This window comes from Rhinopithecus bieti, unplaced genomic scaffold (assembly GCF_001698545.2).
Source record: "Rhinopithecus bieti isolate Rb0 unplaced genomic scaffold, ASM169854v2 scaffold_973, whole genome shotgun sequence".
Taxonomy (NCBI): Eukaryota; Metazoa; Chordata; class Mammalia; order Primates; family Cercopithecidae; genus Rhinopithecus; species Rhinopithecus bieti.
In genome coordinates, this window is record NW_016803205.1 from 318,733 (window position 1) to 345,688 (window position 26,956).

Here is a 26,956-nt window from a genome sequence, read left to right on the forward strand (position 1 = left end):
TTCTTTCTTTCTTTCTTTCTTTCTTTCTTTCTTTCTTTCTTTCTTTCTTTCTTTCTTTCTTTCTTTCTTCCTTTCTTTCTTTCTTTCGAATGGAATCTCGCTCTGTCACCAGGCTGGAGTGCAGTGGCACAATCTCAGATCACCACAAACTCCGACTCCCAGGTTCAAGCGATTTTCCTGCCTCAGCCTCCTGAGTAGCTGGGACTACAGGCGTGCACCACCACGCCCAGCTAATTTTTGTATTTTTATTAGAGACTGGGTTTCACCATGTTGGCCAGGATGGTCTCTATCTCTTGACTTTGTGATCCGCTCGCCTCAGCCTCCCAAAGTGCTGGGATTACAGGCGTGAGTCACCGCACCCAGCCAAGTCCAACAGGTATTTTTAAACATCTGAAGAACTATCCTGTGGCAAAGGGAGTGGTCTGTTCAATATGGGAAAACACTTGCCACACATTCAAGCATTTTTCATCTTATAAAATTGATGTATTCTTGGGAAAGTGTGTAAATTCATTTTATGTGAAGGGAATAATTTCATGTAAAGTGAAAAATTTTAGCTATGATTTAAAGGAACTCTGCCATAAATCTTATTGCCATAGTGAAAAATATGAAGAATCTTTTGATCATTGAATAATAACCTTCTAAATATATTTTATGAATCTGACTTGGGCCTACTGTGTTTTTAGAAAGATGAGCATAAATTTAACAGGCCAGCTCTCAGCACAGAACTGAGTCAAAAAAGTAAATTAAGCTAGCCAGATGTTGCCATTAGATTTTTTTCCTGAAAGGAAAAGCCAGAAGCAAGCTGAGTGAATAGAAATTAAAATATGGGAAACCTTGGAATAGAAAGTTAAATCCATATTTTATGTTGTCTTCACACCTGTTGGAAGTATTAAACAATTAAAATTACCCCTCCTCCACTCAGCTGATGTCTCCTGCATCAAGTAACAGCAGTGGGTCTCTCTCACCTTCTTCTTCTTCTGATTGCCTGGTAAGCCGGGGAGGACCTGGCCGGAGTCATGTGGCAGCTTTAAGAAGTCGTTTCGAATTGGAGTATGCTCTAAATGCAAGGTCCTATGCTGCTTTGTCCCAAAGGTGAGTGGTAATATAAGCAAATCTCACAGTAAAGTCTTATTTCAGAATCTTATCAAGACAGTCAACTGATTTGATTACTATCACAGGGTTTGATCGCCCCTCTGAAAAACTTTGAAAGAGGAGTTTTCAGCCCATTTCTCTTATATTATGACTAAAAATTAGAAATTTTATTATCCGTTAGCCTAGGTCCTCTAGTTTCAAGTATCAGGTAGCTGAAATAAGACATGTCTATTTTAGAGCAACAAAAGGGATTTATTAAAAGTATTCTGAGGCTATTTTATGGCATCCAAGCAAGAATTCCTGTGTAGAAACCAGGAAACAGCTTTGAGGATCTGAGCAACACAAGTTCAGTGTTCTAAGAATTACCATATGACCCATATTACCTTATGACCCATTTCCCAGGAAATTCCATTCCTAGGAATATACCCTAAAATTGAAAATGGGTACTTAAAAAATACTTGTATTCAAATGTTTATAGAGCAATATTTATAAAAACCAAAAGGTGGAAACAACCCAAATGTCCATCAACCAATGAACACGTTGATAAAACAGGTTGTCACAACAGAATACCATATACCGGGTACATAAAACAACAGAAATTTACTTCCACAGTCTGAAAGCTGGAAGTCCAAGATCAGGTTCAGCATGGTTCCGGTGGGGGTTCTCTTCCTGTTTTCTAGAAATCCATCATTTTTCTCTGTCCTTACACGGCAGGCAGAACTCTAGTGTCTCTTCATCTTCTTATAAGGGCACCAACTCTACTGGATCAGGGCTTGCTTTACATTTATGACTTCATTTAACCTTAATTATCTCCTTAAAGGCCTTCTCTCCAATGCAGTCACATGGGAGGTTAAGATTTCAACGTATGAATTTGAGGAGGGTCACACTCCAGTCCATAGCAATAGGTAAATGTATAAAAACAAAAAGCAGATGGCTGCTTCCAGGGGATAGGTAGGAGGGAGAAACTGGGAGTAACTGCCAGTTTTATTTGGGGCTGATGAAAAGATTTTGGAATTAGAAGTGGTGGTCTTAAAACTGTGAATGTACTAAATACCACTGAATTGCTAGTTTTAAAATGGTTATTTCTATGCTGTGTGAACTTTACCTCAATGAAAAAGGAAGCAAAACAAAAGATTAAGCAAAAGGTAAGTCAGAAAAGATAAAAGAAATCAACATTCTTTCATAGCTAGTTCTGCCATTTACATGGCCCAGTGCCCAATAGATAGTCTCTTTGTCTCTCAGCTTAAATGTTAAGTTTCAAGGAGAAATGTATCTGTCATATAATGCTATAATAATTCTGCATAATAACCCATCCCAGAATTCAGGGCTGTGCAATCATAAGCATTAATTTCTTGCTCACTTGTTTGTGGGCTCATTTTGGATGAGCTTGACTCTGAACTACAGGTTGTGTTCAGGTCTGTTCCTTGTGTCTCTCACCCTCCTTGGACACCTACATAGAAAAATGTACTACCTGTGGTATATTCTTCTTATAGACAAAGGCTAGTAACTCAAGAGGCAAGCCCAAGTTTACATGCATATTTAAAGCCTTTGTTCAAGTTGTATCCTCTGACAACGTTCCATTGGCAAGTTTCACAGCTGACTTCAACATCAACAGGAAGAAAAATATACTTGGTTTTTAGTGGGAAGAACTGCAAAGCCATATGGCAAAAGGCATGGGTAGCTAAAGTGGGAATGTGGTCATATTTCATTAATATAAACATGGCTGTCAGGGGCCCCCTTTCTAGGTGGGGAGCAAAGAAGGCAGTCGCTGTGAGCTTCATAGATACTCTATAGAGTGCATACTTTCCAACCCATGGAAGACCAGAAAAGACTAGTTTAAAATCTGTCTCCATCCACATGAGAACCAAAGCATTTGCACATGGCCCAGTTACACATGCACACTCACACCCACACCTACATATACAGACACACTCATACACTCCATTATCAGAGTAAAGGTTCTTAAGTGGGAAGAGATTATCTGGAGTTAGCAAGGGTTTCTATACAATCTACAAATTGCAATTGTTGCTTTTTTAGCTGTAGTTATTATATTCCTGATCTGACAAAAGAGTTACAGCTGCAGCTATGAAGACATGGGACTCTTATTCATGAAGTCTTTAATCTATAGGATGTCATGAAATTAAGTATCAGTAGGTTTGATTGATAACCACATAAACTGGACACCATTTTTATTGGATTTTAGTCTCTCACATAATTTCAAAAGCGCCCATAGGCCAAGACTACGTTAGATTTGGTCACATCATCATCTTCCAGTTCTATCTGCTGTTCTTATTCTCTACTTGTGGCTTTTAAAACTATTTCTATGAACAGTCAGATTTTGATATTTCTAAAGCACAGTCACCTGAGGTTTGTCCACTTGAGACAGAGGTTAAGAGGATAAGCTGTGGAATCAGACAGATGTGAGGTTAAATCTTGGCTTTGCCATGTGCTAGCTCAATGACCTTGTCAAGTTATTTAAATCTCACATGTAAAATACTGATAATAATACCAGATCTTACAGTTGTTATAAGGAGAGGTACTATTGTCATAGTAGTGACAGTACTTGATCTAAAGATGCCAGCAGAACCAAGCAAAGAATGTAGTTCCAAAAATGTGAGTAAGTCACAGAATTCACAATACGTGGAGAGCTACACAGAATAGGAGGCACAGCAGCAGTCCCAGGTAGGCAAATGAAGGGTGGAGGGAACAGAGCTTCTCTAGCCTTCAAGCATCTAGAGATGTATAGCACTACTAATTTTTCAAAAAAAAAAAAAAAAACTACATACTGGGTGAAAAAACCCATCAGCTTTTTTGACATGCTCCCTTTGATATTCTCATAAAGTGTTTTATAGCCTTCTGGCCCTTCCTGACTGTTATGGAACTCTGATAAGGGTTTGTCTGTCTGCTAGGTGCAAGTTTCTCTTAACAACGTGGCATTCCCTAAGGATTTGCTGTGAGGGTGCATTCAAGGTCAGTTTGTTGCTACCATTCCTCCAAGTAATCAACTCTAGGAATAGGTAAAGTGTTTAGCTAAGTTTTAAAATGTGTCAAGATAGAAATTACATATGTTCCATTCATTACTGTATCCTTAGGGTGTAGCAGTATTATCGACCAGTAAGAAATGTTTATTGGGCAGATAAAGAATAAAAAATTAGATAAATTGGCTCAATAAATGGTAACTATTTTTCACTTGGTGTGTAATCAGTGAACGAGCCTTAACTATTTTCTCTTTTCTTTCCATTTAAATAGCTGTAATTATTGAACATCCGGGGTTCTATTTTAAACATTTTAAATAGTCATCTAATTCCGTCTTAGGAAGTAGGTATTATAATTTTTATAGATGAGGAAACTGAGGCTCATAGAAAAGGTAAGCAACTTTCCCAAGTTAATGGAGAGTAAGTAAGCGAAGCTGGAATTCTCACTCAGGACTCTCCTGTGCTTTCTGAGTTTCTCTGGAATAGGAGGTGGCATGTTCCAGAAGCTTGAAATATTTTGCCAATACTTGTATTTCCTGGACTTCCAGTTTCTCCTGGAAGCCAATCTGTGAATAACTTCGGCTATTTCTCCCAAGTCTGACTTTTCAGCTTGTGGATGTGAAGGCAGAGAAAGTGAGACCAGCGATCAATAGGTGCTTAAAGTGAAAGACCCCAACGATATAAGAATTGATGGACTAAGTACAGGAGGGCCATGAGTTTAACAGCCTGTGAGACAGCGGTTCTCAACTTTGCACATTAGAATCATCTGGGAAGCTTTTACAAGTACCATTGCCCAGGACCAATTAAACCAAAATCCATAGGGTTGGCACCCAGGCATCAAAATGCTTTAAAGTTTCCCAGGTGATTCCAACATACATCCAAGTATAAGAAACATGCTGAAAGAGAATGATACAATGCTAACCTGCCAGTCATTCTGTAAGAAGGGGATGCAGCTAATGAAAGAGGAAAGACAAAGTCAAGGTAAAATAGCATCTGTGACCACAGGGGACCATTTTGATGACTTACTACGTGCATCGTCCCTGCCAAAATTCCTTGCAATGTACCACTAACTTCTGATCTTTGGATTTCCTAATTAATTCAAGTGACAGAGTTAAAATGTAATTTTTTAGTATAGCATTATGGTTTTGAAAAATCTGTACAAGGTTTTTGCTATAGTTCCTACTAATGTATGGATGTGGGGACACCTCAACAATGTCTTGAAAAATGATGCATCTACTTTTCAATTTTTTGTCATGAAGTTTACAGATGATAGGTTTGAGTTTTGTAATGCTTGATTTGATGGGGTCTTTGGTTGTGGGTATATTTGTTTCTAATTATTATTATTTTTCTTTATAAATACATTTGGAGGTGCAAAATTGTGTCAGAGATGTTCTCCACAGATAATAGGAATTCCCTAATTCCTACCAAAACCATAAATTGATAAAATCTGAGATTGAGAAAGGCGCTCTTGAAGTTCTGCCTCTTTTAAAATATTTTGTGCCTCTAGATATATTTGGAAAACTAAGCATGTGGCAGTTGCTCCTCCCACAGGGTATGAAATCCCAACTTGTACATGGATTACATCATGTAAATTTAGAAATGACAAACTGATACACAACCTTTCAGATGTGAAAACCAATTAGTGTTTGTGTGGGGCTGGGCTCTGAAAATAGAATGATTTGACCTAGTTAGCTGTCCGAGAGAAGAAAACCAGGGATCCAGAGTTTGGAACTGTAAAACAGATACATTTGGGATTAATTTTTCACACTACAAAAGGGTCCATCAAAGGTTTCTTTAAATAGAAAGCTTGCCTAGTGTGCTTAGAATGGAATTCATTTTATAAAAGTTGAATATAACTTATACAATTTTAATTTACTCATAGTTTTTCTGGGTTACAACAATTGTGTAAGATGATAGCACCATGACACTGATGTTCCTAGGAGGAATAAAGAAAGGAGAGTAGCAAGGGGACCGTGTCCGTTTGCTGCAGTGGAGCAGGTATTTACCAGATAGCAGTGGCCATGTCTCCTCCTCATCACCCCAGGTCAAATACTCCCCTCTTTCATCTACCACCTCTCTTACACTCTTTTTTGTACTAAAACTTTCAAATATTCCCTTTTCTTCCAATCTTTCAATCCTCTCTCCATCCCTAACTTCTTGTCAACTCATCACAATCATAATTTCAGCACCTTGCTCATGACCACCATAAATGCTCTCACACATTGCTGCTTCTTTCCATGGGTCTTCTTGTCATTTCTACAATCCCATGGCTCCAACTCACAGCACTTACATGCACACACACACACACACATGCACATGCACACATCTACACACACACACAGGTGAACCCCAGTTCATTATTCAGCCTTGATCTCTCTGCTTCCTAGCTTTTGCAACATCTTTAACTTCTCTCCTGTTCCAGCTTCCTCATGCTCTAACCCACCTACTACCATCATAATCTTTATTATGTAAAACTCCAATTCTAATGATATTATTTGCATTAAAACCTTCAATAATTCTCCACTGCCTCTAAAATTAAGTTAATTTTGGAGTCCAATTGATTCAGGAGTCCAAAATCCTCAGTGATACACGTTTCAATCATATGTTCCAGTGGTTCTAAACAGAGAGTGATACTGTCGCTCTCTCTCTTCTCAGGTGCATGCTAGGCTTTTTGGAACTGCGAGAGTCTTCTTTTTTGTTTGTTTGTTTGTTTTTATATTCCCAAGGACTAAAGAGATGCTATTACTATTTAGTGAGCTGTGGCCAGAATGTTGAAGTTTCTCCAATGTTTTGGGCAATCTCAAAAAACAAAAAAAAATTATCTTACACAAAATATCAATAGCATTCTTGGAGAGGAAAACTACAGACAAACTAGAAGTTCCACTAGTTCCCATAAACACTTTATGTTTAACCTACCATCAACCTATCACTGTATCTTAACACTGTATCTTAACCTTGACATCCCCCTTATCTTATCAAAATATTAACCAGTCTTCAGTAATTATCTCAATCAGCGTAATCACTATGTCATGAAGAGGTATTTTCTGGGGGCTACCCCATCTCCATTCATGCCTCACTAAAGACCACCGTACTCTGTGCCATGTTATAATTCATATCTCGTTTATTATTTAACTGCATGTGGTGAATGTTAAATATTTGATTTATAACAAACTAGGAAAATCATTAGTTAGGCTGTAAATACCAAGCTTTGTATTTCTGCAATTTGAGTAAAACTCTGGCATTCAGATTTTTTTGACTCCTACATTCCTGTCGAGTTCGAATACATTCTCATCCCAAAATAATGAACTTTCAATATGAAAAGGTCTGACATATTTATAATACTGAGTCCCCCTTACCATGAACATAACACATTTTTGCATTTATTTAAATGTTCTTTAATATCTTTTAGTACGAGTTTATAATTTTGTCTATGGGGTTCTTATATACCTTTTGTGTGATAAATAGTTACATTCATTGTGATTGCTGAAATTGTTTGGACTAATTGCTACCACATTATTTTATTCTGTCTAGTATTTTTTCCTCACCCTATCTTTTTTTTATTTCCTTTGATTATTTGAATGTGAGCTATATTTCTATTCTTTGGTGAGCACCCCAGAAACTTTAATACATTATTTAAAATAAATTATATTTTTAATATGTTTGTCTTATTCTCAAATGAAAGATCTTAGACCATTTTAATTAAAGATTATTCTCTCCTGGCCTCGATAATACCCCTTTATTTTAATTTCCAGTATTTTATCTTCATCAAGATTTTATAATTCCATAGTGATTTCATTGTTTTATACAACTATGTTTTATTTAGGTTTACCCCATGTTTAATGTTTCATTGTTTGTTATGGTTACATTTCAAATCTTTTTCCTAGTATCGTTTTTCTTTTCCATAAATGCAGCTTTAAAATTCTTTAAACCTCACTCTGTTGGAAGTAAACAAATGAAAACACTTATTTTCCCTCTTTTTTAAGATATTAGTAGATATAGGATTTTGTTGTTTACTTTTCTCCCTGCACCTTCAGGGGAAAATGCTATTCCATGTTTTACTTTCTTTGCTGCTGTTAAAATTTCATCTATGAATCTAGTTGTTATTTCTTTTGTTTTAATCTGCCTTTTAGAACTGCTTTTAAAAGTCCTCTTTATCTTTGGTATCCTATAGTTTAACTATGTTGTGTATAGATATAAATTTATGTTTATTTATTTAACTTGTGATATATTATGTTTCCTAAATTTGAAAATTGACATCTTTCATAAATTCTGGATAATCCTCAGCCATTGTCTCTTCTAATATATCTTTATTATATCTTCTTCAGTATCTCTTTCTGGAATTCTATTTGGATATTTTTTAAAGTTTCTCACTGTTTTCCACATTTCTCAATCTCTTTTTAAAAAATATTTCCCACCCTTTACTTTCTCTATCCTGCTTTTTCAGATCTGTATTCCAGTTCACTTATTCTCTCAGAAGTTGGGTTTAATGTGTTGTTTATTTTGTTCATTGCATTTCTAATTCAATTTATTTCTTATTTATATTCCAGTTCTAGAAATTGCATCCACTTACAGTCTTACAGGAGAGTTTTAAAAAGCTGTAGACCCTCTCCATACTTTTCTTCTTTTATTTCTTCAAACACATTTTATCTAGAGACATTAATACCTCAAGATCACCCTAAAACTTCAACTTAGAGTTCCTTTTTTTTTTTGTTTTGAGACGGAGTCTTGCTCTGTTGCCCAGGCTGGAGTGCAATGGCACAATCTCGGCTCACTGCAAGCTCCACCTCCCAGGTTCAAGCGATTCTCCTGCCTCAGCCTCCCGAGTAGCTGGGATTACAGGCACGCACCACCACACCCAGCTAATTTTTGTATTTTTTTAGTAGAGATGGAGTTTCACCATGTTAGTCAGGCTGGTCGTGTACTCCTGATCTCATGATCTGTCCACCTCAGCCTCCCAAAGTGCTGGGATTACAGGAGTGAGCCACCACACCCAGCCAACTTGGAGTTTTTCATAAAACCCATGTAGTAATACTTCTGCTTTAAACTAGCTTGTATGTGGGCTGGCAGATGAGACTTCTGAGAGTTTATATATATATATATGTGTGTGTATATATATGTATATATATGTGTATATATATGTATATATACATATATATTATTTTTCTCACTTTACCTGGAGCCAGGAACAATGTAGGATATTTATCCTCTGCATATCTTTATGTACAGTGAATTTTATTTTTTCTGATTTACCTAATCTGAATGTTGCCCTTTGAGGATTTTGGCTTCATATAGGTGTTTCTTATCTGACCCTCCACCTTGCTTGAAGCCATGGTGTCTCCACCACATAATCTATTAAAATTCATGCTATAGGCCAACAAGAGTCAGTATGAGAAATTCATAGCACTTATATTTGCTTGGAGTGATAATCTTAGAAAATCATTTACTTTTATATTGATACCCACAGTAGATTGTAAACATCATGCAGGCATAAAATGTCTCTCCTTTTGCTGCTGTTTCTCCAGTACTTAGAACAGTGCCTGGTACATGGTAGGTGCCAAACATCTATTTTTGAAGTACGTGAACATAATGACTTCCCACAAACATGATGCCATTGAATTCAACAATTTTGTGAAGTATGCCTCATGGTTTCCATTGTTTTAGCTAAAACTCAGAAACTCAATAATGTAAGTAATGCCAATAACTATTTAGTAGAAAAAATGGTAGCTCAGCTCCACCTCCTGGGTTTACACCATTCTCCTGCCTCAGCCTCCCAAGTAGCTGGGACTACAGGCGCCCACCACCTCGCCCGGCTAGTTTTTTTTTTTTTTGTATTTTTTAGTAGAGACGGGGTTTCACCATGTTAGCCAGGATGGTCTACGATCTTCTGACCTCGTGACCCGCCCGTCTCGGCCTCTGAAAGTGCTGAGATTACAGGCTTGAGCCACCGCGCCCGGCCAACACCAGAAAGTTCTAATGTCAAGTTTGGGCTTTGAGGGGAAAAAAAAAAAAAAAAAAAAAAAAAAAAAAAAAAAAAAAAAAAAAAAAAAAAATCAACAGGGAGCTATCCAGAGTACTGAACTACCTCACACTTAAACTCTGCAGATATACTGGAACATACTGCCCTCTGTCTATGGCCAATAGCCTTTGATTGCGGGGAAATTTCCCTTCTCACTCTGACTAACTCTGATAGTAGTCACTTTGCCTAAGCTTATGCCTCCTGATGAAACACTATAATCACCTGCTTGTGCTGATACAGACCCAAACTGAACACAACTCCACAGCTGCTGCCTCGTTCACAGGCATGCCTAGCCCTACACTCTTGTGTCTTCTTCAATCACGCTTCTCCAAAACAGGCTCACTCTCTGACCACGTTTGTAAAAGTAGCAACAACTAGTCAGAGCACATAAAATGACAAACTTCTTCTTTCTAGGAACCTAACTGAAGTGACACTTGTGGACTAGCTTTGAGGATAGCTCTATTTTAGCATGATTTCTTTATAGAACTGAGTACACTGTAAAATTAGGCTCTTCTTTTCATTTTCTCATTAAACATACTCTCCACTGTAGTAGTCAATTGCACTCACTGAATGCAAAAAACAACAACACACTTTTAGCTGTCATTTGGGGGCAACAATTGACTTTCTGGTGATGAGAGTCTAAGAGTTTTCAGGGCCAGAAATGAAGAAAAGACCACTCTTTCTCATACATAAATACAATAGAGAATCAGCATCTTTTAGCTAATTCTACATAGAAATAATTTTAAGATTTATAAATTTAATAAAACCAAAAAGCGCCTTTGGCTTTGTAACCTATATTTTACTTATTCAAAGAATGTTGATTTGAAATATGATATCTACAGAATTTACAAAAGACTGCAGTGCTTATTGGAACATTATATTAGTATCTCACCCTCACTTCAGCAGTGTCTTCTGAGCTTGTAGGAAGAGCTGCCTTTCTTACTCAGTGACACTGGTGACTTAAGTTCTATGGATCTTGTGTGTATAATGAGGAGAACAAGATGTTGCTTGCCTAAATCTAGGGACAAGCCCTTTTTTTTTTTTTTAGGATAGCTATCATCTCTGAGACGCAAACATTTTATGACACGCACTTCCTGAACGTCAGTTATCAAGCTCATTAAGGGCTTGCAGTGGCAAAATATAAAAGCCAAAGGAGAGAAGCTAGAATCTAAGCAAGTGCCACGATGCCTATCAGTTGCCTTTTATCTCTTTCTTTTTAAGCTCATATCTTCTTGAGATGCCCATATTTTTTTACTAATTAACAAAATCAGAAAATCTCCTAATGTCGTGGTGGTATGGGGCTGAAAAGGGAAATATATAACTATACATCTTGATGTGACAGTGTGAAAGTATTTGGTATAACTCATTATGTCCCTGAATGCCATCTTATATAGATGGGGAAATTAAAGAAAGTGGGGCGGGGCCTTTCACGAAGTTAAAACTATCTCCATGAAGGTCCAAACAGCAAACACAGCCATTTATTATATTTACATAACGCCTCTTCACCGTATCCGTAGATACATACCCAGACCAAGCAATTCCCTTACACAAACATATACACGAAAAGTGAAAGAAGGGCTATAAATTGATTGCTAGTGCCCTCTGCATTTCATGCTTCTGGTATCTTACAAATCACCAGAACTGGACATAGTCTGTGCTGAAAGGTGATAGGGTTCTATGTTAAGAACTCCTTTTCGGCTGATGTGGACTAAAGCAACCATGTTAGCTGCTTGTTTTTGGCTGCCTTGCTCTCTAGCGCCATCTAGCAGTCAGTTGACAAACCACGAGTGAGGCCGCCTCCAGACCTCCTGACTGCTGTACTAAGGAGAGAGGCTTGGAGACTTCACACCGAACAAAGGTGTGCAGCCTCAAAGTTGAGGAGCATGTGAAAAATGTCAATCTTTCCCTGACTTTTAAAACCACCCTTAGTTTGAAACAGCCTTTCTCCATGAAAAATGTAAAAGAACATCAAACAAAAGATTCTGTTCAAAAGAGGAGGTGATGAAAATGGGAAATTAATAAAAGTGAAGATATGAGAAGAGCCCTACGTGTGTAAAACTGGCAACTTTTTTTTTTTTTTTAAATAAGCTTTAAGGACCTGGATTTATTGTCGCACATAAAAGATTTGCATGAAAAGAGTGAGCGAGTGACATATTTAGGTTACAACATATCCACTTGAGAGAGAGAATGAGATGCAGCTCTCACCGTGGCTATTCTGATGCTGTAATTTCGTGTTCTTTTCTATCCGTCAGCAGTGCTTGTTAGCGAGCTAAAATGCACTCCCTCCTAAGCCAAAGGGCGAGCCAGAGTGCATTTCCGTCTTCAAGCGTTTTGTAATACTAATTAACTAATTCCCAGTCACATGAAGAGAACCCGCGAAGATTCGCCGGAGGCAAACTGCTAAATAAATGGTGACAGATTTCTCAGTTTTCAATTAGATGAAATGACATATTTGGACAACGAATGGCCTGACTTTCTAATGATGAGAGTTTTATGAGGTTTTCATTCCTGGAAATGAAGAGAAACCCTCTCCATTCATACACAAAGGAGAGTCCAGACCCACTCTTAAGCACATCAAAGCACACAGATCCTGCCTTTGGCAGTTGCTTGTGTGTACAACTGAAAGTAAGACTTGGTCCAAAAATGTTGCTTTTGAGACTGCTTCTGCTCTCCTGAAATACCTGACAGGACAAGCACAGGGACCAAAGAGAACAACCAGCCTAATTAAATCTATACAGGCAGCACTGTGTTCTGTTCGTCCGCCCTGACTCCAGCTCGGGCCTCACCCTGCTCCCTCCTGACTCCAGTGTTTGTGTTGCGAATCTGAATCTCTTGCTAGCATGGCAACTGTTGCTATGTTCACAGCAATAAGAAGTGGGCGATGCTGGTGTCTCTGTAATGATTCAGATACAAGAGCAATGATTTCTAAATAGATTTCTGAAGCGGCTCTCACAATGGCTCTGAACAGTTTAACAGGTTTAATTCCTCATGGATTTTTTTTTTCTTTTTTTCACCTTTAACATCTTCCATGTGGACTAAATCTAAACCTCATATAATGCAAAAATGCCATCATTCTTTCTTTTGCTTACTAGTATTTGAAGCAGGAATTTTCTTGTAAAAGAACACATTTAACCAGTTGTCATTTCTTATTATCTCCTTGGAACCTATGAGATGGACTTTTCTTGATATTTAGGTAATGGCCACTAAGGAAATCTGAAAAAATAATGGGCCCAGGAAGAAAATAACTGCTGGATTAACCAAAGTGGAATGAAAATCATCACCATTAATATTTGTGATATTAGCTGAACATTTTTTATTAATGAGATGTTTTAAAGGCCTCATCTGCAAACAAGGACAAAAAATTTACTAGTGGATATATGTTTGCCACCCTGACTTCTCTTTCAAAGAGACAGTGAGAAAAATGAAATCACTTTTTGTTTTTTTGGCCTTCGTCAGTCTCTTATTTGCCAGCCCATCCAGTGTTAACTGTGCCACTAAGTGTCACCAGATGCTAACACAGCCCGGGCCCCAGGGGGATATGATGTAGATAATATTGCCGTGTGCACTGATGGCAATACAGACCTGGCCAAAGGATAAAAAGAGAAGACACATTACATATTTTGATCTGTAGCATAGAACAGAAATGTGTATTCAAATATAGACACTTGCTATGTTCTAGATGCTATTGTGCATTTTTTGTATGCCTGTGGTAGCACAGACTTACCACAACTCTTCTACAGCTAAGAGTTATTTATTCTACAAATGAGAAACTGAAGCACAGAAAGTATAAATGGCCTGCCCAAGGCTTTGTAACTAGTAAACAGCAGGGCCAAGATTTGAGCCAAGATCAGCCTGACTCCAAAGCCCATGATCTTTTTACTACTTGCTGAGCTGCTACAGTGTGAGACAAGAGAGCTGCTCTCATACTAATAAGTTGTGTGACATGAGCAAATCCCTTCCTGCCCTGGGTTTTAGGATTATCATCTATAATGAGGCATTTGAATTGGATGCTTGCTATTCAAGGTGTGACTCAGAGACCAGCAGCTTTGGCATCACCTAGGAGCTTGTTAGAAATGTAAAAAAAATCTCAGGCCCCATACTGGACCTGCTGAATCTGCGTTTTAACAAGATTTTAACAGGCAACTTGCAAATATACAGTAACCAATCTCTGTGGACCCTTTTAGCTTTAGTGTGCTGTATTTAGAAAGTCACCTCGCTCTTATCTCTTTCTAGATTCTGTTCCTTCTCCAAGGTTGTTTTACCGCTCCCTGTGAGCATTCCTAATCTCATTCTTTTACTTGATGCAAAGATTCACTGTCTTCTCAGAAAAGATTTATCTATCTTAATTCATTTACCACTTTCTACTTGGTATCATGTCTCTGTTGAATAAGTTTCTTGAGGGGGGAGAGCCATTCATATTAAATAATTTTATACCTGTAATATCAATTGACAAGGTTCATTAAACTAAAGAAAATATATTGAAAGGAATGTTGAACAAATTATTATCTTAATTTAGTTACAAATAGTAAGTAGTGTGCTGATTGCAAGATCCCTGTATTATTCATTACAAATATTTCAAGGCAAGCACAATCCAAGTTCTTTAAATATAGGTCCAGGAAAATTTGCAAATAGCACACATGATGAGCAGTTTTAAATTTCTTCACACCCCTCCCCATCTTTTAACACAAAAATACCTAAAGAATTCAATCCCAACATCTCCTCCTCTAGGAAGTCGTCCTAAATACCCTCAATTAGTTACCCATCATGTTTGTTGTTACTATATTCTGTATATATCCCATCAGAGAATAGAAACATTATTGTAATTATTGATGTCTTTGAATGTCAGTTGCCGCATACACACACACACACACACACACACACACACACACACACACATGCACATGCACTTACAAAGAGTAAGCTTCCTGAAGCCAGGAACTGTGTCTTTCATTTTTGCATTCTTAATATTTATCACAATGGTTGACATATAGTGTGATGGATATATGTATTTTGAATGAATGAATGAATGGCTCAATCAATACGAATCTTTCTGGCCCCAAAGTCTCCTTTTTGCTTTAATGTACTACCTTGTTCTCCTTCACATTAGGATGGTTCACTGACACCAACAATATGGGGATGCACAGTTCTATGGTGAGAATTTCAAACAACTTGTTTTAGCCGCATTGGTATTCCCTACTAATATGGTACTTTAGTGTACTATGGTATGAGCTAGTCATCTAGGAACATGGGCTCTGAGACTTAGGAACTCAAGTCCCTTTGAAATCACAAAGGCTGAAAATTGAAGCAGCATTTGTATTTCTTCCTCTCTGGTTGGTCAGGTGTTCATTCGACAAACATTTGCAGAGTCCCTATATTGTGCCGGGAGTTTGCCAGGAACCAAAGATGCCAAAAAGCAAACATAGTATAATATTTCTACCTTTAAGTAGTTTGTATGGAAAATAGACCCCAAATGTATTATAATGCAATGTGATTGTATACAATAATGGGTACATGACTCTAGTGTATTCTAACACAGACGGAGGCGTTACTAAGAAAAAGGAGAGGCAGACAATGATTCCATCAGGTTAAAGGGCATGTGGGTAGCTTCTTGCAAAAGGTGGCCTTGGCAAAGAGATCAGAAATACCTAATGTAAACGATGAGTTAATGGGTGCAGCACAGCAACATGGCACATGTATACATATGTAACAAACCTGCACCTTGTGCACATGTACCCTAGAACTGAAGGTATAATAAAAATAGTGATAATAATAATAACCATCATAAGTGTAACCATACTGAGTTCTTATGTTGTACTAGATAACAGGCCATGGTACTTTAAATATGTTATATCATTTAATCTTCATAAAAATAAAGAAGGCATTATGATTTTTTCAATTTCACAGATGAGAAAAAATAAAGTCCCCAAAATACAAGTGGCAAATGCCTGATGTGGGACTTAAACCTGGCCAGAGTAATTCTAGAACTGGTGAATCTGGACACCAAACTCTACAAAAGGCAGAGAGAAAAGCATTTAAAAAATAGCCCACAGGCCAGGAGGCAGACTGCAGTCAGAGGATAAGTAGCGAATCAGTCTGCCAGACCAGTGGCATGAGAGATTGCACACAAACTGAGAAAACCAACAGCAAGCTATGGGTCAGAGCCCAACCCAGGGCATACGTCTGGTAGAAGAGAGGCTCAGGAGGAAGGATGCTTTGCTGATAACAGAAGTGGGAGTTACTGTGCTATACTGGGAAAGAACTTGCTTCTTGAAGCCAGAGGTATGTGTTCTAATCCCACCTCTGCCTTTAAGAACGGTATAAACTTTTTCCTCAGTAACTAAAATAGGGACCATAATATTACCTTGTCTGGTTTTTACAGGGTCTGCATAAAATTCATATAAAACACTTAGTATCATCCCTGAGAAACTTGTGTTGTTTTGTTTTAAACTAAAGATAAATGTCCCTGTTTCACAGCTCTACCCACGGATGGATAATCCCCTTTCTGAGGCTGAGAAATGAAAGCCTGTGTCTATCTGAAATTCAGGATCCTTATTCAGATACTTTCTTCTTCTTTTTATCACTTATTCTCTTTGAGATAGTAGAGCACTCCTTTTTCCTCATTAAACAGCAGCTTTACCCACAAATTTCTCATATCTTTTCCTTACTTATTTACACTCCCTGATTGTCAAATTCGACAATGTTGACCACTCCTCAGTCAAGTTGCCGTTTGGAATAACTTAAAGGTTTCTGGATGTTTTCTACCGAACAGCTGTTTATGACAATGACAGAAATCAGGAAAATGACTTTTGAGGATTTCAATTTTTCTCTGTAATCCCTGAAAATAAAGCGATAGTCGATTGTGAATGTGGCTGCTGAATGCTAGAGTACTACATAAAAATAGAAAAGATTTAAGATGCTTGAGAACTAATGAGTCTAAATTTATTGGTTTTACACAAATGAATGATTTTCATTTTATTTAAAAAAATTGTCCTTTATTGTTTAGGGCAAGATAAATCATATACTCTTTTCTTCAATAATCTTTTATCAGATTAACATACAGGAAAATGAATTATGAAATAAATAAAATTTAGGACAAAGCACCATATTAAAATGTTGATAGTTGGTTTTGTCATATCATCTATGTTAAGGAATAGAGTATTGTGTTTGACTTAGAAAGGTACCTATGAACTACTTTCTGGTATTGAGTGATCTGAATTTCTTTTTTTTTTTTTTTGAGACAGAGTCTCACTTTGTTACCCAGTACAGTTGTGCGATCATGGCTCAGTGCAGCCTCAACTTCCCCAGGCTCAGGTGATTCTTCCTCCTCAGCTCCACAAGTAACTGGAACTACAGGCGTACGCCACCACACTTGGCTAATTTTTGTATTTTTTGTAGAGACAGGGTTTCACCAAGTCGCCCATGCTGGTCTTGAATTCCTGAACTCAAGCGATCTGCTTGCTTTCCAAGGTGTGAGCCTATGCACCCAGCTTGAATTTCAATGTTACAAACAAATTTTCTATTGCTTGTGTATTCTTTGGGTATTTTATTTCTTTTGTAAAAGGTAGACAATTCTGAGTTTAAACATGACTTAGAGATGTTTAACTACTTTTTTTACCCCCGATTTTTACTTCCTGAGATCAGTAGTACAGAGGGCAATCAGTTCTCACCTTTTAAAAAGATCTGAGGCCAGGCATGGTGGTTCACACCTGTAATACCAGGACTTTCGGAGCCGAAGCGGGAAGATCACCAGGTCAGGAGATTGAGACCATCCTTGCTAACAGGGTGAAGCCCCGTCTCTACTAAAAGTACCAAAAAAAATTAGCCGGGCATGGTGGTGGGCGCCTGTAGTCCCAGCTACTTGGGAGGCTGAGGCAGGAGAATGGCGTGAACCCGGGAGGCGGAGCTTGCAGTGAGCCGAGATCGTACCACTGCACTTCAGCCTGGGTGACAGAGCGAGACGCCATCTCAAAAAAAAAAAAAAAAAAAAAATGAATAAAATGAGAAAAAAATTATTGAGAGATTGTCAAATCTCTTGAATTTTTAAAAAATTACTGCTCATTAAATTAGACAGCACCTTGTCTGTTATTTGTTCAAAAACTACCAACTACCGGATTCTATGTGTTATACTTTGCATAAATCAACTTCTCTTTCTCTTTGCGAGAGACATATATAGGATCTTGGAACAGGTATATAAAGTTTAAATTAAATATAGCTAGCATTGAAAAGTTCATGGAATTAATCAACTAACTCACAAAGTGTGTTGCATTTCCTTCTAAGTACAGTACTGTGTCTGCTCCTATCCAGAGAGGCCAATATTTTGATAGCTAGCTTGTATTCTTGTATAAAGAGTTTTCAGCAAACTGAATATGCTTTTTTTTTTTTTTTTTTTTTTTTTGAGACAAAGTGTCACTCTTGTCCTCTAGGCTGGAGTGCAGTGGTGAGATCTTGGCTCACTGTAACCTCTGCCTCCCAGGTTCAAGTGATTGTCCTGCCTCAGCCTCCTGAGTAGCTGGGATTACAGGCATGCACCACCATGCCCGGCTAATTTTGTATTTTCAGTAGAGACAGGGTTTCTCCATGTTAATCAGGCTGGTCTCGAACTCCCAACCTCAGGTGATCCACCCTCCTTGGCCTCCCAAAGTGCTGGGATTACAGGCGTGAGCCACTGCACCTGGCCTTTTTCTTTCTTTCTTTCTTTTTCTTCTTTTTTTTTTTTTGAGTCAGAATCTCTCACTCTGTTGCCCAGACTGAAGTGGAGTGGTGCAATGGGCTCAGAGCAACCTCGGCCTCCCGAGTTTAAGCAATTCTCGTGCCTCAGGTTCCCAAGTAGCTGGGAATACAGGCACACACCACTACACCCTGCTAATTTTTGTATTTTTAGTAGAGATAGGGTTTTGCCATGTTGGCCTCGAACTCCTGGTATCGAACTCCTGACCTCAAGTAATCCACTCTTTCTTTATTTAAAGAATTAACAATATATTACTTACAGGTGGAAAACACAAAGGTATGTGTCATTTTCCCTATTACGCTAGCCTCCTCACTGATCTAATTCCATTGGATACGCATTTATCTATCATTTATTAAGCATCTCTTATGTATTGAATCATATGGTAAATATTGGACACCCAATGATGGATTAGACATCTCTTCAGTCCTGGGGGAATTCACAGTCTAAGGGAGGAGGTCAGAGAAACAAACAGGAAGATCAGTACTAAGCCTTGTGTAGGAAGCCCTACAAGCCTGGGAAGAGTCAGGGTAGGCTTCCCAAAAGCCATCCCGTTTCACTTGAGTTTGGCAGAGCTAACCAAGCAGAGAAAGGAAGAAAGAGTATACTAGGAAAGGGAAGCAACAGGGACAAAGTCAGGAAAGTGGGAAACTGCTCAGTACATTTGGGAATAGCAAAGGATTGAATGTGGGTAGAGCAGAAGCTATAGATGAGGATTTAAAGTCAATAGAAGTAGACAAAAAAGAACACAGAGACAAGTAAGTTCAGTACCCAAGGAAAGTTGGAAGGAAGAGGGTAGCTGTCCTTCATGCAGCTTCCCTTCCAGTCACTGAGACCTCGGACTCTTCTCTTCATTCAGGCAGTGAGCATAAAAAGATCTGAGTGGGACTGGGTAGAGCAGCCAGCAATCTTTATTGAAATTGCCCTGGGGCATGACTCGAAACTGTGAGGCACCCTAAAGGAGCATGATTTCTGCAGCTGTGTTTACTATGAGTCATTGTACAGACTCAGACGTGGAGCTAGGGATAATATAGTAATCTAGATGAGAGATGAGTGACATAGACACAGTAGAGCTCCACCTTGAACCCAAAATTGGCCCCTCAAACTGTGCAAAACAGGCAGCACTGCAGCGTGGCTCATGTTACTCAACTATTCCTGTACTGATGACATCACACACATGATCATCTGTTTATAAGTCTGTCTCTTTAGATGGTGAGGAAAGAGAAATAAAGGTGTAAAAATCCAGCCATCATAACAAAAACACCGAAAGAAAGAAATTAACTTACCCAAAGGTCTCACAGCTTGTAGTTTGTGAATCTCTACATTAAAAGGTGGATGATGAATCTGAGACCTACTGAGTTAACTGTCCAGCATCTCAGCCATATGCCTTATTCCTCTTTATATGCATCTCCACTCCCACACCACCCCCTCCTGGCTTCATCCTTTAGTGCCTGGAATAACGCCTGGCACATGGTAGTTACTCATCAGAAGTCCACTGAGTGAAAGAACAAACACCTACCACTGACGGGTTGCTATTTATACTGTTCTGTCTTCACTGTTGGGAGCTTCATACTGTGTTCTTCAAAATGGGCACCCCCTGCAGCATGCCTCACTCTACAAGGAAAACTTCTCTGTTAACAAGCCTTATGATGGGGTCCCTGTGTGATCACCTAAAGCTGGCCTTTCCTGTCCCTCATCCAGGTAAATGGCTCACCATGGAAAACTGTAGATGACTTTTGCCCTTTCACTAACATTCCTCTTGATAAGACCCTTAAAGAGGAAAATAGTCTTGACTCTTTAAATTTGATGCCAGTTTGGGGCTGTTAACAAAGTCAGGGGTTTCTGTTGTTAGAATCAACCTAGCACACAGCTTGCTCAGTCGACACTGTTTCACTAGCCTAAGATTACAGCAGAGGTAGGTGCCTAAGGTGAGGAAATGGTTGTGGAGAGAGTCCGAATGACCCAGAGGCCCATGTGTGCTTTTGTAGTTCGTTTGTTCAGCTGATATTTATTGAGCAATTATACTGGGATGTGGAAATGTACCGAGTCCCCATCCCTTCATTATTTTAATCCAGTGTACTAGGGACTCTTATCAGAGTGAGCCCGTGAAATGGTGGGGATGCAGGGGCACTGGTAGTGGGAGTTGAGAACCTGATGATAACTGTCTTTGCAATGTTCCCTCAGGAGAAAAGTTCTGTGCAGTAGGCATATCCCACTTCAGACTCCTGCACGTCTGCAGAGAACTTTGCATTCTCACTGCAAGAGGAGTTCCTCTTCCTTTCATTTTTCTTCTCCTTGTCTTCCTTTTCTTCCTCTATGCCAAATCTAAGCAAATCTGCTTCATCCAGAGGCAGCTGGTGCTACTATGTGGGAGTGTTAAATGTTTAACATCTTGTCACTTGCGTAACTGATGGAGTCATCCTTTTTGTTTCAGAGTTTCATGTTTAGGGGTTGAAAAGCTAGATTGATGAGTATTACCAGAGAGAAATATTTTTTGGAAAGTAAGTGAAGCTGATGACACATTACTTTACAGTTTAGTGAAATTCAGCAAATCTAATTCTATTATCCTGTCAAAGTTTCACAAAAAGGAGACCTGAAAGCATATTTTAGATGAATCTTTAAAGATTTCAGGAAGCCACAACCACATCTGCAAAGCTCAGATGCATCTGGTGCTGACAGACCTTTGTTTCTCTATAGACTAAGGGGAGAAAATAATCTTCCAAAAACTAATTAAGTAAAGTTATCTTTGGTTGTACAGTGCCTGCCTCTCTCTCCCTTGAAAAGGTTGTCAGCCAGTAAACGATAACTGCATTTTTCAATTCAAAGGCTATTCGAAGTTTGCATAGCCAAATTTACCCAGGCACACCAAAATAGAAGCTTCCTGTATGAATCATAGAGTCTTGTAATGCAGACTTTATAGAGCATTTAAAGCCACATCATTTATGTCCTTGTTTATTTTCACAATCAAGTATAAGTTACGGTCTAATAAATACATTCTGACCAAAATGCTAGGAGCAATTGTTTTAAAGCATTTTCACACAATTCTATGTATTTGTCAGAGGCTTACAAGCTGACAAGCTGAAAGGGCTTTGTGATGCTTTTGGCAATTTGTGTGATTGTATATACACTTACACAGAAGCTCCTTATCAAGAGGAAGCATTTAAGTGAAAGGGGAGCATTGATGAAAAGGTTCATTTTAATAAAAATTGCTATGTTGTTCTCTACTATCTAACAATTACTCACTTAAGAAGAGAAGTCTTGGCCGGGCGCGGTGGCTCACGCCTGTAATCCCAGCACTTTGGGAGGCCGAGACGGGCGGATCACGAGGTCAGGAGATCGAGACCATCCTGGCTAACACGGTGAAACCCCGTCTCTACTAAAAAAATACAAAAAAAAAACTAGCCGGGCGAGGTGGCGGGCGCCTGTAGTCCCAGCTCCTCGGGAGGCTGAGGCAGGAGAATGGCTTGAACCTGGGAGGCGGAGCTTGCAGTGAGCTGAGATCTGGCCACTGTACTCCAGCCTGGGCGACAGAGCGAGACTCCGTCTCAAAAAAGAAAAGAAAAGAAAAGAGAAGTCTTGATACAATGTATTGAGAATATACCATGTACTAGGACACATATTATTAATATGATATTCACAATTATTTGCAAGGTAGATATTATCTCTGTTTTGAAGATGGGAAAACTGGTCAAAACAGGAAACATCTCCCGAGATACTAAGTGAGGAAGCTGGGGTTGACTCGTCTATCTAAACCCAAAGCCAGGTATGCAGGACAGCATAAGACATTCTGTTTGGAACTCATGATAAAAAACAAGATCAATATTGTGGTAATAATGTGAAGGGATATTATGAATTGAATTATATCCCTCAAAAAGATATGTTAAAGTTTCAGACCCCAGTACCTCAAAATGTGACCCTATTTGGAAACAGGGTTGTTGCAGATGCGAGAAGTTCATAGGAGTTTATACTGGAGGAGGGTGGGCCCTTAATTCAAGATGACTTGTGTCTTTATAAGAAGAGCACAGAGACATGTAGAAGAATGGCATGTGAAGATGATGGAGGCAGGGACTGAAGTGCTGCACCTCGAAGCCAAGGAATATAAGGATTGCAGCCCTCACCAGAAACTAGGACACAGGCACAGAATTTTCCTCAGAATATTCCTTCAGAAAGAACCAACCTTGCCAACACCTTGACTCTGGACTTTTAACCTTCAAAACAGTGAAAGAATACTTTTCTGTTGTTTGAAGCCTTTACGTGTTTGGAACTTTCTTATGGCAGCCCTAGGAAACAAATACAGGGGATGACATAACTTCATAGAGCTTAGGAAGAAAACAAGCTCCAGACTGAATGTTAGGTCAGTGCCCTTCCTGAGGGTCGTAGTCCTGTTATTTTTCCTTCATCATTTGGGACTATGCAGAAAACCCACACCTAACCCAGTATGAGACTTGAAAGACTTTTTTTTGGTGCTGTCTCAGAAAATAAATATACGGTTAACCAAAATTAAGGTGAAATTCTAACGTTTTATCATGCCCATACATATCAAAATGATACTAGGAAAGGGTGTGCTGTTTGACTGAAGTTTCTCTGATGGTTGCTGTTGGCAACCAGTTCTGCAAGAGGCACAAGTCTAATTAGGGCAGAAGTCAGGAAGATACTGCAAGTAATTGAGGTCAGACATAACTCAGGGTGGGCAGGTGGCTGACATCCGATGTAGTAAAACTAAGGAGATCATGGTTTGAGGTGGGCAGACACAACAGGTGAGGAATGGAGACTGAACACTGATGGAAATAGCTAAAAGCTGAATCTGGCAATGACATTCGAGTAGGTCAAAAAATAAGTGTGATAAAAGCTAAGGGAAGTCTGAGGTTTTTCTCTTCAGAAGCCTAGTCTTCCTAAATTGGCTATTTCTTTAGACTGGAGATCATTAGTTATTAACAGGACTATACTTACACCTGCCAACCTAATGCCCCATAGAGCCAGTTTACCTTCTGGCTGCCTTCAAGATTCTGATGTCCAACTCAGTTGAGAAGAAGGGACTTGCCTTTGCAGAAAATGTAAATGGAGACAGCAGTACTGATGTTTTTAGGAGCCTCACTAGAGGGGAAGGAAAGGACAGTCAACTTACCGGTGAAGCCATCCTCTGCGGATCTTTGAGCTGGAACTAAGCTGAGATTGTAGGTCTGAAGTGTAAATCAACCATGTTTTTATTGATAATAACTTTGGTATTTCAAAGTTTTTAAAAATATGGTCATTTATTTCTGTTCTGAAATTTCCCATTAGCCAGGAAAAAAAAAAATGACTAATGTTGAAGACTACTCAGTGAATGTTGCTATCCATTTGTTTGTTCACTCATCTGCTCAATCACTATCTACTTGGATGGGGAAGGGATTCCTAATTTCTAGATATGTTGCTAAATGATGAAAATAAAGGAAAAATAAGACATGGTTTCTGACTTAAGATGAGAATGGTTGAGTCGGGAAGGCAATATCAAATCCATACAACACAAGGCATGAGGTGTCATAGTAAAGAGATCAAGTCCTTTTACTGTGGGGCTTAGCATGCGAGAAAAACTGTGAGAAAGAAGTTCATTGTGTGCAGAGCCTGCCTATATGAAGCAGGGAGCAATAGATGTTGAGGCTGGAGAAATAGACCGAGACCTGCTACTTAAGACCTGGGCCGTGGGACCTTACTACTATGGGACATGGGACCTCAGCAGTAAGTGGTGTGGTCAGCCACGTTTAAAAAGAAGGACATTTCCACAACTTGGTTGAGGATGGCCTAGAGAGAGAAAAACAATGCCCAGTGGTAGAGGAAATTGGTTTAGTATTGTCAGAATCTGGCTTTAGTTAGTCTTGCTATTTTTAAAAGAGGAATGACAAGTCATGGCAAGTATTATATGTTACAAATGATAATATGGTATCCACTTCATATATGTAGAAAGCATTGTATATTACCCATCACTAATTCCAGCATTATTTCTCTAGTAGTAATAATGAATGCACCCTCATACAACCACATGTTTCCCCAACCCTTATTATAACAAGTTAAGGCAGCTTACTTCTGGGATTTTTCAGTGTTAGAATATTCTACACTTAGAATACCCTTATTGCCGGTTCACAAAAATGTTATCAACAATTGTTAACCACGTGATAGACAGTATTTTCTCCAGCAACCTCTCTACAGAAGTCTAAAAGAAATATTTACAATGCATGCTCCCATGAGCATCATATGAGAAAACGCTGGTAGCGATTCAAAAAAATGAAAACAGAAACATTCTTGTCCCCAGCTCTGTTGATGGGGATTATTTAATTTAGCTTTTCCCCCATCCCTATTTCAGTAGATGCTTTTCATTATTATGTATTACACAAATCATTCTCAACACCTGTGGGCACTTTCTATATGCAATATATCTTGTAGGGGTAACTCTTAAAAAAAAAAGGTTAATAGCTTTAATCCCATTTTACAGATGGGAATAAAAGATAACTGGTTTATTATATTCTCTTAGGTCAGATAGTAAATCAGTGCCCCATTGACGTTCATTAGAATTTTCACTCCATCCAATTTCAAACTAAGCTGCTTCTTTGCTAAGGAACTGAATTAGTATCAAAAATTTTCTGGCATTAGCTCCTCACTGATTCATATGTCAAACGCTCAAGCACTTATTTGAGCAAGGTACTGTGCTGGTGGTACCAGGCTGGACAGGAAATGGTAAATGGGTCAACGGAGCCAGCCTGTAGAAAGCGTGTAGAATCAGAGCAGGAGTAGCCTTTAATAATAATAGTTAGTAATAACGGTATTTATGGAGAGCTCCATATGTGTGGGCTGTGTGCTAAGCATTATATATAATCTGCTATGTCCAACTCACAGTGGCAACCTCAATTAGGTTCTATTTCATCGATGAGAAAACTGAGGCTTAGAAAGTGTCTTGTGTGAGGAGTACAACTGGTAAACAGAAAAAGGATTTAAAAATAAGACATCTTAATTCGTTGTCTCAATCACAAAGCCAGTGGCTCTCAAAATTGAAAATGCACCAGAATCACTGGGAGGTTTTTTAAGGCACAAATTGCTGGGCCCACTACCAGAGTTTCTGATTCAGCAGGTGTGATGTAGAATGAAACATTTGAATTTCTAACAAGTTCCCAGGGGAGGCTGATGTCCCAGGCATCACACTTTGAGAACCACTGCTCTAGCTAGTACTTAAAGTAACAATCTTTGACTGTGGTCAGCATACAGTGGGAAGTCATTCAGCGTTTTTGAGCAAGTGATGACCTCACCAGAATAGCACTTTTAGGAGATTAATATGGCAGCTGTGTTCAGATTACTAGAGGACAGATGGTGGACCAGGAGGTTCCCAGGTAAGTCAAGAAGAAGCAGAGAAATGATAATAGATGTTGAGAAATATTGGCCCAGTGGAGTAGAAGGAGAGGGTTTGCTGATCGATGGAGGAAAAAAGAGTTGTCGGATGTGACAGTCTGCTTTACAGTTGGATGGCTAGAAGAATTATTAGGCCATTAATAGAAATTGAAAGGAGTTCTACTTTTATATTTATTTTCATCTCCTGTTTCCACATAGCCTCTTAACTGTTCACTCCTTTCATTGTTTTTATTTATGAGATTTCCACAGCATTTTCGTTCTTCTTCTTTACCTAAAGGAACCAATGTATCTAAAGGGCAGTTATAGACTCTTGGTCACTTCTGAGATGCTGTTCTTACCTCAAGGATCTCTGATTCTCCCAATATACCTCCTTTTTAGGGTGGCTCTTTGGCTCCCACTGCTTACAGATCTTAGTGGATTCTACTAATCGTGGCGAAGCTTATGGTTCCCATATTTTACCTGATACCTATCTGGAGAGCACACTGTCAGTGCAGAGGCTTCATAATCCATCGCTAATAGTGTTTTCAAAACAGTATCTGTTTTTTAAGCTCAAAATTATTATATTAGTGTTTTGAACACATATTTTGCTTTTATATAATTTATTTCCATAAGTAAAGGATGTGATTTTAAGACAACATTTACAAATATGGATTATTTAAGGAGTATTTAGTCTTCAATTTAAAACAAATTACCTTAATTTAAAAGTATAATTTTTTGAAGTGATTTTAAAACTAAAATCGTAGGAAAGCTAGAATAATGGAGATAAAAACTTCT

At 38.6% G+C, this 26,956-nt stretch overlaps 1 protein-coding gene across 2 annotated transcripts in view; it reads left to right on the plus strand.

Annotated features, from left to right (window-relative positions):
- Positions 1-26,956, plus strand: part of TNNI3K (TNNI3 interacting kinase) — a 344,598-nt gene that overhangs the window by 289,328 nt on the left and 28,314 nt on the right. For both annotated transcript variants that reach the window (XM_017868932.1, XM_017868921.1), the window contains one exon: positions 923-1,092. In XM_017868932.1, the coding sequence (XP_017724421.1) occupies positions 923-1,092 (170 nt within the window). The remainder of the gene's footprint in view (positions 1-922; positions 1,093-26,956) is intronic.